Source organism: Alosa pseudoharengus, unplaced genomic scaffold (genome assembly GCF_046254945.1).
Source record: "Alosa pseudoharengus isolate Yale_2024_CS ecotype anadromous, Long Island Sound unplaced genomic scaffold, YU_APseudo_1.1 YU_APseudo_1.1_scf_13, whole genome shotgun sequence".
NCBI classification, from domain to species: Eukaryota; Metazoa; Chordata; class Actinopteri; order Clupeiformes; family Clupeidae; genus Alosa; species Alosa pseudoharengus.
This window is the reverse complement of record NW_027468598.1, coordinates 29,219,804-29,240,675: the sequence shown is the minus strand read 5'-3', so window position 1 is coordinate 29,240,675 and position 20,872 is coordinate 29,219,804. Positions and strand designations below refer to the sequence as shown.

General features: G+C 44.3%; 2 protein-coding genes across 2 annotated transcripts in view; one reads left to right on the top strand and one right to left on the bottom strand.

Moving 5' to 3' along the window:
• arhgap35a (Rho GTPase activating protein 35a) overlaps positions 1-9,712 on the bottom strand; it is an 84,456-nt gene extending 74,744 nt beyond the window's left edge. Inside the window, exon 1 of the mRNA XM_076282786.1 lies at positions 8,965-9,712. The gene's annotated coding sequence lies outside the window, so the exon portion shown is untranslated. The remainder of the gene's footprint in view (positions 1-8,964) is intronic.
• A 3,558-nt stretch (positions 9,713-13,270) lies between these two features.
• Positions 13,271-20,170, top strand: ap2s1 (adaptor related protein complex 2 subunit sigma 1). Its single transcript, XM_076282787.1, has 5 exons — positions 13,271-13,414; positions 14,209-14,358; positions 14,544-14,657; positions 16,047-16,106; positions 17,649-20,170. The coding sequence occupies exons 1-5, from the start codon at positions 13,412-13,414 to the stop codon at positions 17,748-17,750; spliced, it is 429 nt and encodes a 142-aa protein (XP_076138902.1). The 5' UTR covers positions 13,271-13,411; the 3' UTR covers positions 17,751-20,170.
• The last annotated feature ends 702 nt before the right edge of the window (positions 20,171-20,872 follow it).

The window sequence follows — 20,872 nt, the reverse complement described above, 5'->3', positions numbered from 1 at the left end:
GCTCTCTGGGTGACGCAGATCTCTTTCAGATGAATGTTCACCGAGGGCAGAGTGTCTATGTACACCACCACAGGGAAGAGGAGGGAGGGAGGGAGGGAGAGAGAGAGAATTACAGGGATGGGGATAAAGGGATGGAGAGACAAAGGGAGAGAAGGAAGAAAGGGTGAAGTAGGAGAGGAACAGAGAAGAACAGAGAAGAACAGAGAGAGGAAGAACAGAGAGAGGAAGAACAGACAGAAATAAAAGATGGTGTGGCAGAAATAGAGACATGAGACAGCAAAAGAGAAAAGATAGAAGAAGAGAGAGAGAGAGAGAGAGAGAGAGAGAGAGAGAGAGAGAGAGGGAGGGAGAGAGAGAGAGAGAGAGAGAGAGAGAGAGGGGGAGGGAGGAGGGGAAGAGAGGGAGGGAGGGGGAGTGAGAGAGAGAGAGAGAGAGCGAGAGAGGGAGGAGAGTGAGAAGAGAGAGAGAGAGAGAGAGGAGAGAGAGAGAGAGGAGGGAGGGGGGAGAGAGAGAGAGAGAGAGAAGAGAGAGAGAGAGAGAGAGAGAGAGAGGAGAGGGGAGGGGGAGAGAGGAGAGAGAGGAGAGGAGGGAGAGGGAGGAGGAGGGGAGAGAGAGAGAGAGAGAGAGAGAGATGAGAGAGAGAGAGAGAGAGAGAGAGGAGAGAGAGAGAGAGGGAGGGAGGAGGGAGGGGGAGAGAGAGAGAGAGAGAGAAAGGTCATCTCGCCCACACCCACAGACCTGTAGCCTTCAGCAGATGGGTGAGTGCGTTGGGGGGCACGGGTCCTACCCACCCCCTCCACCCCCCCACCCACCCCCTACCCACCCCCTACCCACCCCCAGCGCATTTCCTAATAGAAATTCAGATAGTCATTACAAAATGCTCTTTTCCCCTTGCAGCGTAATCCGGCTCCAGAACAAGGCTTCCATTCAGTTGGGCGGCACAGTAATCTGGGCCTGCACATTCATAAGCTTCCATAATTAGCTCCTGGCTTTATCGAACCAAACGCAGCGCAGCCTTTTCAATTCAAATCAAACGCCTGTCCTTTTCCCGAGAAACAAAACCAATTAAGCTGTACATCGCACAGTCAGATATTACATGTAGTCACTCCCAGCATTGCTGGAGTAAGGTCATTTGATGTGTGGATGCCTGTGTGTGTGTGTGTGTGTGTGTGTGTATGTTTTTGTAAGAAAGAAAATAAAAAAGGATTTGAAATTTATTTTCAAGACTGTATGCACCATGGAGAAATGGTCAGCCTATGTTCAGATTCTAATGTTTGGATCTAAATCCAATTTTTGGCATATCTGATCAAAATCCACTCATCCTGACTGACCATGCAGTATGACAAGCTGTCAGAGAACTGACTGCTTCCTGACTGACTACCCATGTGACAGATGGCAATTGGAGGATTTCTCTGCCTGAAGTTATCAGACATTTTTGAAGACATCATATAGGCTAATTGCCTATTTTCACATCTTAAACGGCCTGGCCCAGGGCCTGAACACGTTAAGCCCTGTTAAAGGTTGTATCAGCGATGGCGGGGTAACGTCACTTCTGTTGACGTTCAAACAAAACAGAGAGCTAGCTCGCTACCCCCCCCCCTCCACCCCCCACAATTTAAACTCTCCTGAACGCACATCTCGTCGGTTGTTGGTTGGAACACTTTATTTTGCCTTTGAGAGGTTGGCAATTATGGTAAATTATGGCAATTATTGGTAGCAATTATTTTTCTGTGCAGATCTCAGAGCCTAGGCTGCATACAGAGACACATTTTTTTACAGCTTGCTTGTGGGGCGGGCAGCTAGCGTATCGTTAGGAAAGATTAGATGAATGTGATCAATTTAGTTTGGGCCTGCATTCGCTGATACAACCTTTAAAGCGTCTGCTAAATACCAGTCACTTCCCTTTACCTTTACTTTAGATCCAATATCTGTGTGGCTATGCTCATCATTGTTCTCATCTATGTTGCTATAGTAATGACATTGAAGTAATGTTGACTCAGAAGTAATGTTGACATTAGACAAGTCAATCAATTATAGAGGATGATAAAATTAGGTTGATAATTTACTCTCATAACAACTTAAAACTGCGTCACAGGATTTATACAATTGACAGGATAGAAATATAAATGGTTTGCCTACAGTACGCAAATTTCCATTTTGCAGGGTGGACGGTGAATTCCTAAGTTAGTTGGTTGGTTTTAATTAAGTAAAAATTAAGTATTCAGAGCTGTCAGATCTAGACGGATTATCAAAATTGTTATTTGAATAGTACTGAAAGATGTGATGTCATTTGATGTCATTTTTGGCTGTTCACTCTTGCTACATATGACCCAATTCCGATTAGATATTCCCATGAAGCTGATTTTGACTGACAGCCTGAACACAGCCTTCCTCTTCATCCATCAAAACGACACTGTGGTCAGTCACAAATAGGGGTGTCACGATTCTCCAAATCCTTGATTCAATGTAAATTTCGATTTTAAAGTCACGATTCGATTCGATTTTCGATCTTTTTGAAATATTACTATTAATGCATTCCTTATATTTTATTTACTCTTTTTGGCCTTTTCCTTTTCGGGGGGGGGGGGGGCTTTTATTTTGAAACCGCTTTGAAACCGTTCCAACCGCGAGGTTGTAATGTAAACAGAACTAACTTTAGGCTAAAACAGAGACATGAACATAGTAAAATGAAACAACACAGAATGTTAATTTGATTGTTTCAGCACACTCCGAAGAGACCCAAGGTTAGTCTTCATGGAATATGTACTTATAAATGTGCATTTTAAGCCTTAAAGTAACTTTGGACTGTAATTAGACCATCTTTTCACTTGCTAAGTTGAGTAGGCTAAGTTAGTTTTAATTGACGTGAATGAACGAATACTTCCACACCGGTGTTTTCAAAGTAGCAAGAGGGGCTTTGATTTCGGTAGGTTGATGTGTAGGCCTATATTTTAACTGGCTGCAGCCTAAAATTAGAGGAGTGTTGACGCTGCAGTTCAGCACGTGCATGTGTGTTTGTGCGTCTTGGCATACATGCTGGACGTGACATTGAGGGTGTGGCTGCATCGTCGATTCTACTTTTAAGTTCGAAGTTCGAGATTGAGATGTAATTTCGATCGATTTTGAAATAAAATCGAAATCGTGACACCCTTAGTCACAAACAGTCACCTGTCCGATACACAACACTGTGGTCAGTCAACAGTCCAAAGTAACAGCCCGACATGACTGGAGGAACAAAACAAAAAAACCAACCATCCAGCTATCCAACTCACAGAACAATGGTGTGAGAAATAGCTACGACAGGAGAGTAGTGAAATGGCCTGCCAAAAAACCCACAAACCGCTGCCACCCGGTCACAGACTCACCGAGAATGGAGAAATTAGAGTCAAGAAAAGTCGGTCCCAAATCAACTTCCTGGAGGAAATAAAAGAGCATGTCACTCTCGCACATTCCTGGATATAACAAGGCATGTGTCTGAGGTCGGGACCTGATGGAGCGTCCCCGGTCGACCAGCGAAAGGGCACTGCAAGAAGTGTGTGTGTGTGTGTGCGAGCACTAAGCACTAATAATCAGAGCCGCTTGGCAGCAGGTGACAGCTTTCCATTCGCCCCGGCTGAGAGGCGCAGGCTCTTATTGAAGAAAATTAACCCTGAGGAGAGGTTTTGTGTGTGTGTGTGTGTGTGTGTGTGTGTGTGTGTGTGTGTGTGTGTGTGTGTGTGTGTGTGTGTGTGTGTGTGTGTGTGTGTGTGTGTGTGTGTGAGAGAGAGAGAGAGAGAGAGAGAGAGACAGCAGACATGATTCACTTTAGCCGCCCCAAGCGCACCGGTTCATCAGTCGGGCGATGGCTACTCTGGTCACCACTGCACTCCTTCGCTGCTGCCGCTGCCGGTGCAAATGGAAGTCCATTAAGCAGGCCGGCGAGGCTTCCTCCCACAGCATGACCAGACAGCGCCGGTCCTTATCAACACACATCTCCACAGAGAGCACAGGGGGACAGACAAACAAGTGCGAGGACCCAGACAGGGGCCATATTAGGAGACCAGCACAGAAAGACTCGCTTTAATCTGTGAGTGTGTGTTTGGGTGTGTGTGTGGGGGGGGGGGTTATGTATGTGTGGGGGTTGTGTGGGGGGTACACAAAGACACACTGTCTGTCTGTGTGTGTGTGTGTGTGTATGTGTGTGTGTGTGTGTGTGTGTGTGTGTGTGTGTGTGTGTGTGTGTGTGTGTGTGTGTGTGTGCGCGCGCTACAAGACAGGACAAGGTGGAGCATGGACAGATAGCTGCTGATTGTCAAGCAGATTCTGCCCTCTAGCCAAAACCTGCGCCACAGCCGAGCCAGAGCAGGGCCCAGACCTGACCTGAGCTGGACTAAGCTGAGCTGCCATCTGATGACCCTGATGGAAATAAAATGCCTTTCGTGCCGATGCTCTGGCACCACATGACTGATAAGTCCGACCACACCAAGGAACAAGAGGAATTTCATCTGTAAAACACACATGCATGCAGTCACACCCACACTAACACACACAGACACACACACACATGCTCTTTTACAGGAGTCCGGGCGGTTTTATCAGGCCATGCTATCGGCTCTGTGCGTTTGCGCCTGCATTTCACAGTAAGCCAGCGGCCACTCCTACTCCTCACACTGATCAGAATCAGAAAAAAAAATCTCCCTCTATCTCTCTCTCCCCTCCCCTCCACCATACAATCACTCCATGACATACTATATCCTCTGTACATACCTGCAAGAACTGACAAATCCCCAAAAACTCTCCCACGACTTCTCAACGGCAAAAAGAAACATGGCCGACAATCCCATAGACTTGCCACCCTAACGACCCCATCTCCCATATTAGAAAAGACTTTCACGAGACACGAAAGTGCAGAATCTCAAAACTCTATGAATATCTGTGAAAGGGGCGGGGTGGAGACCCAGAACAACTGAAATGGAGAGAAATGGAGAGAGAGAGAGAGAGAGAGAGAGAGAGAGAGAGAGAGAGAGAGAGCACATCTCTGTTATTGTTAGTGCTTGGGGGCCTCACAGTTGGGAGATGGTGAAACTCTTCCTGCATTCTTGGCTTCTACAGCCCAGGGGCTCGCGGCAGCACCGACGCCAGACCAGATGACACTGGGGCTGCCATGAGCTACTGCCGGCCTAGATCCGTCTGCATTCTAGGAGGGGGGTGTCACCCAACACAGAGGGGCCTACACTTTCTTGAATTTCCCCTGGGGATCAATAAAGTATCTATCTATCTATCTATCTACAAGCACTGCAGTCTGCCTGCACCGGGCAGGGTGAGGGGTAAAGGTCCTGGGGACAGAGGCGGAAGGACGAGGGAACAGGGTGCTTCTTCTTATGGATGATTCTGCACAACTCTGATTGGTATTTAGCAGAACGGTATAGCTGGCACTTTTATCCAAAGCACCACAGACTCACAACGGCAGGTTCTGAAAGCCAAACTTGGCCGATCCAATTGTCAGCTGGTGAAGTTAACAAGGGGGTCGACCAATTATCGGCCGGGCCGATTTTTTTTAGGGCCGATATTTATTATTTTTATAATAATCGGTATCGGTCATTTTTTCCACCGATAAGCCGATATTGAAATGGATAAAGAATGAAACGTGCTATTTTGTCTGTAAAGAGTCTCTCACTCCCTGCATTCCATACACTGTTGAACTGGAGCAGCGCCGTTTCATCTTACTATATAAACGTGTATGTACAGCAATGACAATATAAAGTTTACGTTGACTTTGAATTTAATTTCCAAGACGGCCAACAACGGAGGAGTGGGCTTGTGGGTGGGAGTTCCAATATTACAGGAGCATGAGGAGGGAGGAGTCGGACAGCTTCTGACCTGATGCGGAATCCAGCTTGGGTCTGGCTCCGACACGGTTCTGACCCAGAGACTAGTATAGAAGTACCGAGAGGCGAAACTGGTGGGTTTTTTTTGCCAATAGCGCTTTCGCCATTTTGGACTGAACATGCCAATGTAAAACAGCATACAAAAAAACAGAAGCAAATGTTACTATTGCATCCAATTTTTGAGTCACTCGTTCGCATCTAAACACAATAGGTCACATATGTACAAACTAAAATAGACCCTTTCAAGAGAGTTCCATTATCAGCATCATAGTTGGCCCCACAAGGCTTCCGTTTTAACATTCCATATGTTATCTTAATGCAGAGGAATTAGATTGGGAAGCAAATAGAACGTTCAAGCATTGTTTTTGTTTTTATTGCTGAAAGGGTCTATATGACTCTGGTCTGGGCCACATCTGGGTCTTGTCCGCCACAGTGTCGCGCTTCGGGCAGAGACCCAGAGCAAGCCCTCTCATACAGAGGAACTTCCTCCCTCTAACTCGCAATAACAACACTCCCTGGCATTTGGCTGAGGCTGAGGATTCCTTCACGTTTTTTTCCCCTCTTTCCTACGGTGTCACTAGTGGGCCAAAAGTGATCGTACTTCTTGTGAATGCTTGTGAGCTTGGTCGCTGAATAGCTTCTGACAGCTAGGGAATGCTGTTGTTCAGTTGTGAGTTAACACAAGGTGTGGTCATTTGTATACACTCAAAACATACCACACACACACACACACACACACACACACACACACACACACACACACACACACACTCTCCCAACAGAGGAGTTGCTGGACATACTGTATGACTAAACATAAATCAGCCAAGTCACAGCAGCTCTGAAGTTAATCATTAGTATGCCATCTCGAGGCGATTCACAGCCCGGCGACAAAGGGCAGATATTATTTCGCCCCCCCTCTGAATTTGCCTCGGATTTGATCAACTTTTGACTGAGTGACCCCTAGCAAAGGACATTGGGCTTATTTCAACTCCATTGACTCCTCCGGCTACCAAATACCTCAATCACGCTGGCTGGGGTCCACTTACAACATGCTCTCAGTCTCAAATGCAGCCTTCCTTATTGCTCCCAAAGACATGATTGGTTTTAAGTCTGAAATAAAAACAGCTACAGACACTTGATGTCACACAGACTGGAAGACTGTAGACTGGAAAACTCAGTCTGTGAGAAATATTCAGTCTGTGAGAAATATAAACACAATATATGGATAAATAGCTACTGCTCTTTGGTTTGACTACAATTGAACACACACACAACACAGCAATGCTCACATTACTGACATTAGTCATGAAGGTAGCTCTACTGAGAACGATCTGCATGGTGAAAGTAGAACTATTCACAGACAGAAGATCCCAGACACATAAACCAGGTCTACATGACACGCGTGGTCAGTTCTGTAGAATGTTGCCACATCAATAATCTGGGGTTGTTCCTGTGAAACTACTTCAATCAATGAATGTTATGATACATTGTATCCAAAGACGGGCGTTCTGAAGTGCTATGGGTTGCTTAATATCAAGAAAATCAACCACGTCATGTGCGGGACACACACACACACACAAATGTCAACCGTCTCCAACAACATGCCCGGTGAACATGCCTCCAGTGTTGCAGTCTGGGTTATTCAATGGGCGGAAAGAGACAGGAAAAGGATCCAGCTCCTCACATTTTCCTCGTACGCGCTAGGGGAAACTCTTGTTATAAAGGTACGACCGAACGACTTTCAAAATCAGTTTGTCTCACTAATCAGTAGTTCACTAATGGGCCAATAAGATGCGTGTTTTGACATCATAATGTCAGGGCGCCTGATAACAATCTGCGGTCTACATCATGGGTAAATAATACAAAACCACTAATTAAAATCCAGCACTGTTTAGGGAGCCGCGGCACCTGACAACAAAAAACGTTAACAAAGCTCACTTTCAAACGGGCACCAAAATGCAGCAGTGGACGGGATATGGCCAGTCAACTGAGTTTCTGACTGATGCGTGATATGGTAGCACATCTGTCCATGTCGTTCATCAGGCTCCATTGTCTTTGAATATGTGTTTACGGTAGGGTTTTCACCCTTTCTGCGTAGGGTCGAGAGACGCAGACTCCAGCAGAACCGCATGGGAAGATCCTCCTGTCCATTCATAATAAAATCACGATTCTGAAACGTGCGTTTAATAATCATACCAACCCTGCCATATGTTTGGATATTGAAAGTGAACACATACAAACAATCAGAGAGAAGGAAAAACGTCCGAGTCAAAACAGATCTCGGCGTCAGGTCCTGGTGGGCTGCAGGCTCGGGTTGCAAGGCCTTCCCACATTTTGTATTTATCCGAATCTGAACAGAGGCCTTGACCACTAGTCTCTCAGTTCTTTCTCGGAACGAGGGAAACGTCAATACACTCATGGGTGATGCAATGCAATCCCTTCGAATTCCATATTTGCTTGTTTGCTTAAGTGAACACACTGACACTGACTTCTACCGATTTCCATCGTGTTAATAAGCACTGAAAAGACCCAACGACGATAAGACGAAAAAGTAAAATGGAAGTTTTAATACTCCATGTGTCCAGACCAGCTGGTGGGAATGAGAATGTTTCACGTGCCTTATTAACAATCTAAACTCTACTCAAAGGCTATTTGACAGCTAAAACTCTTGGATTTTCTGCCTTGAATACCCATAGACCTGAGCAACGAATTTCAGCTTGAAAGGAAGTGCACGAAGCGACACACGGGCTAAAGAAATAAAAACAAGTACGCTGGGTAGGGCCGGAGTAGCTTAAAGTATATGGCATGGAATTGCAGACCCCTGGAGACAAATTCCCTTAACTTAAAGTCTCGATAGTCCAGACCAAACTGTTTTTATTTTTACATTGCACATTTTCCCTCGACCAAAACAGGGTCACTTTTTATTAACGTTACACCAACTCCTCTTCAACCGATTGTTTGAGAACACATGGAAGCTCGAGCAGTTCACGTTTCAACCTCGGCAGTGCATCAATAAACACCGCGATTGCCAGTGTTATTTTTAAGTTGGAAAACACTGACATCCGAAATAAAAAATAAAACTGGTAACGTTACATACCATAGCATTCCTCCGTCTCTCCGGTTTACTCTCCCTCTTGTACGCTGCTGGTCTCTGTTGGACACTGAAGTAGCAAACCCCGGGCCGGCTGGGAGGAAAAATAGAATAAAGCCAAGATAGACAGCAGTTCGACAAAAGGTCTTTAGAATGGCTTAGTTAGTTCCCTTTCTTTTGCTGATGCGTAAACAGTGTTCCTATCCAAATTACGCTTCCATTTCAGTCGCGTAAAGTTTGTTTCCCAGTTTCTTGGTTCTTGCTCTCTTCCACCCCAATGCTAAAAGGGAGAAATACAGGCTTCGACCGGCGAAAAAACAATCCTAGATGTCGGTATGTGGTCCACTGGATTTTCTTGTTTGAAAGGAGGGGGCGTAGAAGGAACAAAAATCAGAGATTTGTGTCGCTGCGTCTTCCTCTGGGCTCACCACGTTGTTTTTTGACCAATTATTATTTCCTTTGTTGCGCTCCAAAAACACTTTGGACATGCCTGTCCCCTTGCCGAGCCACGTTTAAGTTGCTTTCACAGCATATGGCTCGACAATGCGACTCCTCCCGACAGTTCCATATTAGTTAGTTTTACTCCCTCGGACAAGCCGTTTGCAAAACGATGTGCGTGAGAGAATGTGTGTGTATGTATGCGTGTATGCGAGAGTGTAAATGTATTTTTCCCCCAGCTTCCCAGTAATGGCGGCCTTTCTCCCGTTCGCAGTCTCTCCTCCCTCTCTGTTGGGAGAATGGGAACTCTGCACACAACCACAGCGCAGTCTCGCCCAGCGGCGCATGGACACTACTGCAAAAACGGCACACACAAAAAAACACGCAGACTAGTTAGAATAGGCCTACACAAAACACATACCCACGCGCTTGCACAAATCCAAATGATGAAGTTGACTAAAATGACACATGTGGATTGATTAAATCCCTCTGTTCTAACGGCAATATTTTAACATAAAGGCTACTTAATGCTTACATGTTACATGTAATGCGGGTTACACGTATTAACAGCACAAACATATTATTATACAAACATTATATTATATACTCAGGTCTTGCTGTCAGCCATCAACAGTAGATCAATCAATGTGGATTATATAAATGGCAAGTATTAACAATAGACCTAAATTGTTTTTATCAAATAATGCATGTATCATATTGCTTATGAGTATTTTATCACTATGTTATTTTGGGTAGCATATTGTAGGCCTATTCAAAGTATAAGGCATTCATTTACAACAGAAATATTATCATTATTTTTATATCTCCATTTCTAAATTGATCTGAATACATGCAATTGGATTAGAAATGCTAGGAATTTAATACTGACACAGAAAGTTCCACTCCAAGAATTCCCATAAAATTGTAGGGGTTTATAAGCCTCTTGCAAGAGGTGAAGGCTACTGTGAAGAGCTTAGTGATTCTGGAGACAAAGAGAAATTCCAACGATGTAGTTTAGCAAGCTGCCATGCCATAACCTGGTTGTTGTGTAACCACTTAAACAGATGTCAGTTCATTTCAGAACTGCCACACAAATCTCTCTCTCTCTATCTCTCTCTCTACATCCTTTCTCTCTCTCTTTCAAAATGGAAAGGTCACACCCCTAAATGCTGAGTCTTTCTGTACAAATGTGCTATGTAATGTCATCATCAGAATCATCATTAGCACAAGAGCACTTGTATGCTATTGTTTTCCTTTCAGCTCCTCCATAAAGTGCAGTTACACAGAAACACACTTTCTCCCTGTTTTGCTCATGTTCTACTCAGTGGGTTTGCATTGGAACAACTGGCCGGCTCATAGGCTCAAGTTCCAGTGCTTGGTCCTGCCCTGCCAGCCAGGCAGTCACTTCAGCATATAGCCAGTTGGGTCTTGGGCCACGGCCACGGCCCCAGTCCCCTGAGGCATCATTCAAGTCATGGTTTTATTCATTCCTGTGACCCCGATTACATGCCGCATGATTAGAAGAAGGGGTCAAAGTTCCATTTTAATCTACACTTGTTTTACAGGCTTCCTCTTTACCTTCTCATAAATAGGGCAGTGCTGTTTGCAAGACTACCCGTGCGGGCACACCCATGAATCACGGCTATAAAACAACAGCCATGGAATGACAGAGGTAACCGGATCCAGGTTCACTCCTGACTAGGCCCAGATCCTTTGGAGCGGTATAGCCATGTAGTATGCACAACCAACCGCCTCTATTTATTAGGGGAAAGGCCATGCTACACATACAGGCCTTGATTCAAACACTCTTTTTTTTAAAAAAATTTAAATTTCTTTTTGGGCTTTTTATGCCTTTAATTTGATAGGACAGTGGAGAATGACAGGAAGTGAGTGGGAGAGAGGGTCGGGGTGGGATCCGGAAAGGACCACGGGGCGGGAATCAAACCCGGGTCGCCGGCGTATGGTGCAGGTGCCCCAGTCAGTTGCGCCACAGCTGGGGCCCAAACACTCTTTTGAATGGGTTTCTCACAGGCTAGCAATAGCATGGCTAACAATAGCATAGCCATTCGCTTCAGTTTTTCTTGTTTATCAGTTCATTAACTTTTATCGGACCACATCAGCCACAAGGCTGTGTGGATGCTGGTGTGAACAGACCAAAGTGCATTAAGGCTGCACCCATGCAGGCTTGAGTAGTGTGCGCCACCCCCTTGCCCTCCCCTTCCCTCCCCTCAACCCATCTTGTCTACCCTCCCCCAAACTCCCTCCTACCTCCAGAGTTCAGCTGAAATATTTCTATGTCCCAGGGGTCACCACATTCTTGCCTTGTGCAGTTGTGCAATCTCCCAACAATCATAGTTCTCCACCTCCCCGCCACCACCTCCTTCTCTCTCTCTTCTCTCTCTCGTTCTTTCTCTTTCACACACACACACATTCTCTCTTTCTCTCTCTTTCACACACACACACACACACATACACACACACTCTCTCCTTCTCTCGTTCTCTCTCTCTTTCACACACGCATACACACACACACACTCTCTTTCTCTCTCTCTCACACACACACACACCCCCTCTCTCTCTCTCTTTCACACACACACACACACACACACACTCTCTCTCTCTCTCTCTCTCTCTCTTTCACACACACACACACTCTCTCTCTCTCTTACTCTCTCTCTCTCTTACACACACACACACACACACACACTCTCTGTGTCTCTCTCTCTCTCTTCAACGTCTCCACCCCTTCATCTCAACCTCTGAAAATGTGCAGAAAAGCTGTCCAAGACGTCTGGACAATGTTCTGCGGTTGATAGCCTAATCTCTGGCACACCAAACAAACCAAGGGTCCTGACTCTGTGGAAACAGCTGCTGATGAAAAGCAAAGCGGACTCTGTTACTTGTTCATTTGCAATGCATGTCTATAATGGCAGAATGTATAGGCCTATATTTTGATTATTACTTTTTTAATTAAAGCAGTGGTAAGAAGGGTAACTTGTTAGGGTAACTAAAAGACAGGAGTTGTCCTTGATAGTCATCTCACTGGTGTTTTTGGGCAATATAGTTGTCAATGCTGTAAAAAGGCTTTCTATAACATGTTTGCAGAGTTTCCAATCCCGTCCACAGAACTCTAGTGCATTGTCTGGTTGGCTGATAGTGTCTTTATCTTTATGATCATGCACCATCACAATTATATATCAATCCTGGTTTCCTGTGAAAACATTTCACAAAGTGTAGTTGGTCAACATACATACAGATTTACTGTTGCTTAAAAAATCTGCCATCTTCTTACTAAAATGCATTAGAACCTGTGAATTTTATTTTGGTCGGTGAAGATGATAAGCTTGACACATAGACACTCATAAATGATTTTATAGCTGACGGTTACAGAATATGCCATATTAATGTAGTGACAATTCTATTTCTATTTCTACCAGCGCTAATAGCCTACCCCCTCTAGATATTAGAAACTCCTCTTCCACTACAATATCTAAAACTTTTAAAATAACAAGTTAGGCTACAATAAAGAAACTGTAAAAAGCAAAGCAATGCATGGTTTAAGCATGTTAAAACAAAGGGTGTGATTCAATACATTTTAATAGAAATCTCATCAGTTAGGCTTGTGTTGTATTTATTATCATTTTTTTTTTATGAGTGGCTTTTCTGAGTAATATTTAAGGTAATATTGCTACATGAAAATCCCAATTAGTTTTATTTTCCTCTGCCCAACCTAGCCCGAGAAAAGTGGCTACGTCATTACATTTTCACTGCAAAATGAAAATCATACTGGGACTTGTAGTTTCGAAATGGAAAGGAGTTCAGCAGATTGGAATTTGAACAACTACATTGTCCATCTCCGACTACTGGGGCCTTCCAAACACATCCTGTTGGACGGACGGCGTCGGATAGCGGGGAAGCAGAGGGTCGGGGAAGTGTTTTTCTCAACCGACCATTCATACTAAAAACGTTGTTTTCATCACACAACAGAAGAGAAGTACATCAATAAATTGACAAAATGGTACGTTGTCTACTCTTATAAGCCTATATAAGAAGGTATCGCTGAACTAACCTAATCTGCCTAGCACGCTAGCATGGCTCTAATGTTGATCTGCTTTTCGCCGCAAAGCTAACGTTAGCTTGTTAATGAGCGGAGCTTATCCACTATCAATTTTCTTCTTGCTTGGGTGTAAGTGAAGTTGGGTGTAAGTGAAGTTATTCGTTCATAGAAAACAGACTTTCCTCAATAACAATAAATTGGCCATGACTATGTCCCAGATTTAATCGTGGCTGGTGTCGATGCATTCCATAGTGCTAGCTAACATAATGCAATGCAACGTTAGCTACGACAACTAGCAGCCAACGTTAGGTGAAGATAATGCTAGTGGGGAAACATTAAGAATTGGAGTTGTAACGTTAGTGCACTAGGTCATACTACATGCATTCCTTCATGTGAGCGTTACGTTTGTGTGTCGCTTAATATCTTTGCCATAGCTAAAGTGTTAGAAATTAATTGACTGATTCATTGTGGATGTGCAGGCTAGTCAGCTGATTTAGCTGTGGTGTTAGCTATCAAGCTATCCAGCGCTAGCTTTACGCTGATTTGTAGTTTACATAAAGTGTCAGAGATTTCAAGGAATAACAATATTGTCTTGAATGATGTGACGGATGGTATAACGGGTGTGCGGCTTTGTGCAGTGTTGGGGACCTTTCCAACATCAGTTTAGCAAGACAGCTAACGTAGTCATGTGATGTACTCATATGACCTTTATGAAGAAGAAACCGACTAACGTTATCCTCGATTTAACATTGCAGATCCGCTTCATCCTGATCCAAAACCGCGCAGGAAAGACTCGGTTGGCCAAGTGGTACATGCAGTTTGATGACGACGAGAAGCAGAAGCTGATCGAGGAAGTGCATGCGGTGGTGACCGTTCGTGATGCCAAACACACCAACTTTGTGGAGGTATGATTAAAACGGGGAGAACACACCTGGGTCACATGAAGTATAGATGCCCATTTGTAAATTTCTGCGTGATCTTTCTCTAATTAGAATTTCTGTACGTGTAGCAAATCTTCCATTTACACATTCTGACATACTTACCGGTACTCATCGTTTCCCTTCTTTATTTTATGTGTTTGTCTCTGCAGTTCAGGAATTTCAAGATCATCTACAGGCGATATGCTGGTTTGTATTTCTGCATTTGTGTGGACGTCACAGATAATAACCTGGCCTACCTGGAGGGCATCCATAATTTTGTGGAGGTGAGAGATTGTTGTGGTGTTCCTCATGCACTTGGTCATCTAAGGAAAGACAGTGCACCGAATGTGCTAAGAAATATGCCCTGTCCTATGTTTGTCATCTGTTGTGATCTATGCCGACAAACATGTCCTTCCCTCCTACCTAAAGGCTAATTTTGCAGCCCACAAGGAAATTAAGATTTTACACCATCCCTCTTTGCCCGAGGTCACAGGTGTAACATACCTGCTTATGTAGTACTTTTTATGGCATGTCACTTCTAATCTCAATTGCAACCTCAAGTCAGTACGTTGTTTTTGTGCTTTCTTGAACTCAGGCAGCACAGTATACAATGTCTGTGATAAAATAGTCCTTGCCACATAGCTTTGAATAGAAAGTTGTGGATAGTAAGCATAACACCAGTGATTGTGTGAAACAATGAGGGCCTCACAAGGGTGCGTGTGTGTGTGTGTGTGTGTGTGTGTGTGTGCGCGTGTGTGTGTGTGTGAGTGAGAGAGAGAGTGAGTGTATGGGAGTTTTGGACTGGTCTGAAAGTTGCTGCGAAGGGAAAACCATGCTCGGAGTTCGGGAGCACAGTGACCCGGAATGCCGGCACTTCCTCTGACCATTCATCAAAACATCCCTCCCCCCGTCTCCTTGGTAGAGTAGCATAGCTGAGGTCAGAGATAGGGCTTCAAGCCTATGTGCATCCGCAGCATTCAGTCCCGCTGGCCAGAAAGAGGGAGGTGGTGGGTCAGTGAAGAACAGGTCAGCTCGGCAAACAGAGACCAAAATGGCTCAGTGGTTCAGGAACTGGTTTAATGGTTCAGCCCCCCCCCCAAAAAAAAAAAAAAGTTCTGGATACACTTTGTTCAGTTCAGAGTATCTGGGACATGTTGGAATGAGCCATTAACAATCCCAGGCAATAAGCATGTTGCTTCGGATGTATGGGGAGGGGTGGACATTGGAGCTGAATATCAACAGCCATTCACCAGATTTGTGGGCTCCACCTGTAAATGATGGTTCTCTGTGAACAAACATGGAGCTGTTACCATTAAAATTTTCCATAATACACAAAAACGTTTCAATTTCAAAGTAGACACGTCCCCCACTATCATTTAGCCACTGTTTGCCTAATTAGACTGCACATCCAATTGGTTTGGTCAGTGCGCTAGCCGCTAGTCTCCCTAGAGAGACCCAGAACTGCAAAACCCCGTAAACTAGTGGTTCTGCATGAGGTCCCTGGCACAGAGTGGGCCAAGACTTCCTGTTGTGACTGAGGCACTCATAGTTTGGCCGGGTTGATGACAAGCATGTTTCCCATACAGCCAGCTGTCTGAGTCATACAGACAGAAGGAGGCCTGAGTACTTTCTTCAGCCTGACGGGCTTTCTCTTCTTGTTTTCTGTCCTGTAGGTACTGAATGAGTACTTCCACAATGTGTGCGAACTGGACCTGGTCTTCAACTTCTACAAGGTATGTTTTTCTACTGCTGTTGAGATCTGCACCACTCAATAGTATTAAGTTTGTGTGTTGTATCATCCATGTGTAATGGTTCTTTCGATATATTGCACTCACATTGATAGGGGATGAAAGAAATGCCAGTCGGGTCAAAAATTCTAGTAGTTTTGTCATCTATTGTGTCAGATATGCATTTCTGATTTGCTTGGTTTACATTGACTGACAGTTCTATTTCTGGTCATTCTCTCCAAGACGTAGCCTAGGAATGAAGTGAAATTGCATTTAATATTCACAGTGGGATCACAATACGAACCTGCCAGTTTTTGAAGTTTAAGATGGCTGGAACTGAAAATTACCAGTTGTGAACTATGCAAACTTTGCAATAAGCTCTTTAAGACATCATAAGCCTGATTGTTTGGTCTGCCATTTTTTGAAATTCATACAGCAGCTTTCACATGTAAATGAGAATAGACAAGACCATTCAAGGAACCTGCTATTCATAAACAGTTACTGCTCCTCTCTATCCTACCCTACTCTGTTTATGCTAATAAAGTGTTGCCATGGTAGCAGGCATTTTATGTTTAATTACAGTCAGTCAGTCAATTAAGCTTAACTGCGTCAGGTTTGTGTGGGAGAGATTGGACATAAAAAAAAAGAGGAACTTCTTTAAGAGAAAACGGTAAGCAATTAGTAGCCGCCTTTGGTAATTACCCCGAAGCTGCTGCTTGTCTAATTGCGGCTGCTATTTCTGCAAGCCACCTACTTGTGAACCAGAACGACCCCACGAGTAGCATGCCTTGTTTAAGCGACAGCGAGGAGGAAGAGAGCGGATATGTGAGTGAGTGAGAGAGAGAGAGAGAGAGAGAGAGAGCGCTACAGCTACTTCAGCTTGCCTAAACTGACTATCACAACAGTCACAGGTGCAGCTGCCTGCTCGAGAGACGGCTAGTGATTGTCTTGCGTCTATGAGCCTTCTGTTCGTACCTGACAAAGGACGGCTTTGTGCGCTATATGAGAGTGAATGAATCCGAGTTTGTGAAGTTGTTGTTATTTGGCATCTGGAACTGTCAGTCTTCCACTCTGAGGAATAGTGGTGCCATATATCCTGTTCGTTTAGCACAATAAGAAATCTCTCAGCAGACTTGCAGTAAGGAAAGAGAGATGTGTAAAGAAGTGTAGCAGTCTTTTTGTAGTAGAGAGAGGAGTCTTCGTGTGTGTGTGTGTGTGTGTGTGTGTGTAGACCGGTCACCTTATTAATGACTCTTCTCAGAGTATTTGGATCTTGTTTTCCTTGCTTGCCTTTTAGATCCAAATAAAAGCATTCAAAAGTGTAGTCTTCCAGGGTTCTTTGAGACAAACAACAGAGAGTGTTCTGTGTGAACCCCAAACCCTCTGACCATTGTTGTGTGTGTGTGTGTGTTTGTTTTTTGCTTGTGTGTCTCTGATCCCAAAGTGTTCTCCCCTGTGTCAGGTGTACACAGTGGTGCATGAGATTTTGTATATAATTGCGCTTGTGTGTGTTGTGACCCCATGCATCTCTGCCCTCCTGTGTGTCAGGTGTACACGGTGGTGGACGAGATGTTCCTGGCCGGTGAGATCCGGGAGACCAGCCAGACCAAGGTGCTGAAGCAGCTCCTTATGCTCCAGTCTCTCGAGTAGACGTCCAGAGCCTGCCGGCCGGCCCGCTCACATGTCCGTCTCCATGGTGATGGGGCGTCCCACTCGCATGCACACATGACGTGTGAAGTGGTATCTCATCACCTGAACGCAACTTTACCTAGTTTGACATTCTATGGAGCAGGCTGTTTAGCCTTTCTAAATGTGTGTTTGTGTGTGTGTCGGTGTGTGTGTGAGTGTGTGTGTGTGTGAGTAAGAGAGAGAGAGAGAGAGAATGTGTGTACATTTGGGTGCTGTGCTGCAAAGATAGAAGACCACAACTGGACTTCAGGCCTGCCAGTGCTGACTCTGAGGCTTGGGGAATTTTCAGGACGCCTAATGCAGTGCGTGGGTGGACATCTTTGCTGCATAGCACTTAGCTGATCTAAACTGATGTTGTGAAGATGTGTGGGTTTTCTCTGTGTGTGTGTGTGTGTGTGTGTGTGTTTGTTTCCATTCATCTCCTTTATTATCTGTTCATTAGAAGCCCACCCTCTGTAGTTGCCACATGTTCATCCACATGCATTTCCTTGTTTTGGATCATTCTCATGAGAATACGCACGCTGTGAGCGGCAGGTAGGCACGCACACACGTCCACCCCCCCCAAAAAAAAAATGTTTCTGTCGTCAGCACTACCATAGAGGCTTAACAAGCAACACCATGGGTGTCGACTGCCAGTAATCTGCTCTCTCAGCCCAAATCCCAAATCTTCGGTGTCTTATATGCAAAAGCAGCCTTTACTGAGGTCAGTATTACAGTGAGCTTTTGCTACAATTACAGCAAAGGTTACCAGCCGGGAAGAATTTATTTATTTTTTTCACATCTCTGTGTGTGGTCTGATTGGTTCAGCATCAACCAACATGATTTTAATGGAAGGCAATGTTGTCCTATTACTTGCAGACACATCGGCACATATATGGGAATTTGGGTGGGATGGTAAAACCAGAGGTTTGGGCACTATTTTTTTACAAGGGTGAAATCATACAACCTGGAGGCTGAACAGTTTGGTGCTGCAACACACTATTTTACTCGTAACGTGGTTTCATGATAACCACCACTCGACAAGAACAGTAGCGTTAGTAAATGACTAGAAAAATATCAAGTGATCTATTGTGCTTCATGATTATTGCAGTACTGTGAAGGTATTATTTTTTTCTTTTTTTTTTCTTGTTTTTTGTATTGCGTATGTGTGTAGGATGCGTGATGTTGATGGTGTGAGTGATGTATGAAATCAAAGAGACCATTACAGCGCTGTTAAGCTCTGTAACCCCTCACCATTCCAAGTCTGTCTAGTCGATCTGCTTCGTACCCCTCTATCCATTCAGTGGGAAAGCCACTCTTAGATTGGGCAGTCTCCTGTCTGCCCACCAATTGTGCAATTGTGGACTCCCAAGCCCAGACTTCCAGAGTCTACAGAAGCAAGCACTGGGCAGAGAAATAATTGCCATGTTTTTTTTTATTTTCACATGGTAGATTTGTGTGGTTTTGACAAAACTACCCACACACACACATAGGCTGCCTGAGTCTGTTTTTGGCTGTAGCACTTATGTCATCAAATGTCAAATGTCACAAACAGCATATACAGCAGGTTCATTAGTAATTACAAGCAAACCTGTAGTTGCGCTTAGGACAGCCATTGTAGTGTATCTAGTTTGTCTTCTCAAAATGGGCATGGTCCAATGATATGATGAACCAAACGAGCTAATTATGATCATTCTGATTGGGCTATGATTGAGACTACAGGCCTCAAAAACAAACATTGTATAGAACCGACACAAAATCCTCTGGGTTATACTACAAAGCTACTGGCTTTTCGAAGTAAGAAGATCTTAAGTGATCTCAAAAGAACACGTCACTTCTGAAACAATAGTTGCTTGCTGTAGTGTTTTTTTTTTTTTTAAAAAGAGATAAGCAATTACTCCCCTAAGTGTCCTGGGTAAGCCAGTCTGCTTGCTGTGTAGTCCACCCCTCTGCAGTGTCTGGCCGTTACTACCCAGCCACATCATGGAGCGTAGCGACGAGTAAAGTCCGAGATGTTAGTGGGCCAGAAGACACAACCAGTGCGGCTCATTAGCAGAGTTTTGTCCACAGCACTCCACTTTAGGATGCTGCCGTCGCCACCATGGCAACCGCCGGTTTACTCGCATCATCAGAGCTGGTGTTTTCTCAAGTTACTGGCATGACACCGGTCTTCAGTTTTATAAAAGCGTATGTGATCAGTTGATTCTTTCTTGTATTGTTTTTTTTTTTTTATGCATTAATGTCCCATCTATTATGCATTGTGCTGGTGTTTCAATGGTCAACTTGTGCACAGAGTAAACGTGTGTCTGTTGTGTTGTTGCCACTGACATCCCTATCTATGTACATATATATTCAAAAACAGATGAAGTACTTAAAAGGAATAAAATGTAATGTGTCAGTAACAGTCCTGATTTTGTTTTCATTTCCATCTTAGTGGATTTAATTGTCTCATAGGTTTCTGTATGTAAAGGGAAGGGTGTTGGTGCTAGTGTTTAATGGTGTACTGCCACCTAGTGGCGGTGGGTAAAAATGCCTGGGAGTGCACCACAACTCCCCTATGAGGTCACAGGAGGGATTGATGACCTAATCGATACATCTGCTCATGTAACACACATCTGTGCTGTAGTAATCCATCTGTGTCATCTGCAGACATTAATACCACAGAATAAACACACACACACTTTTACTGACTCCTGACACACCCTGCTTGCAGTGAATGGATGTGAATATCTCTTCTCCGATATCTTTTGTTTTGTGTCAAAGATAAAGCACATTCTGTTTATTTGAATAACTTAAATACTAAAAGTGGAGAATGGCGCTCTACGCACATGAAGGTACACGACTGCTCCTGTTGTACGATCTTGCTCTCTTCCCACTTCTTGGAAAATGCCCTGTTGACCCAAGACCTAGTAACCTTGAGTTATGACCTTTTCCTAGCAGCTGAGAGACCACAACTCTACGGTCAGTTTAGCAGAGATCCTCTTACTGGCTTTTTCACCAACAGTAGTGCGTACAACTAATGTGTGTTTCTGGGCTTGCAAAACGTAGTAGTAAGTATTCCATCATGGGACTTGATGCTTCAATCCATGAAAACACAAACACAC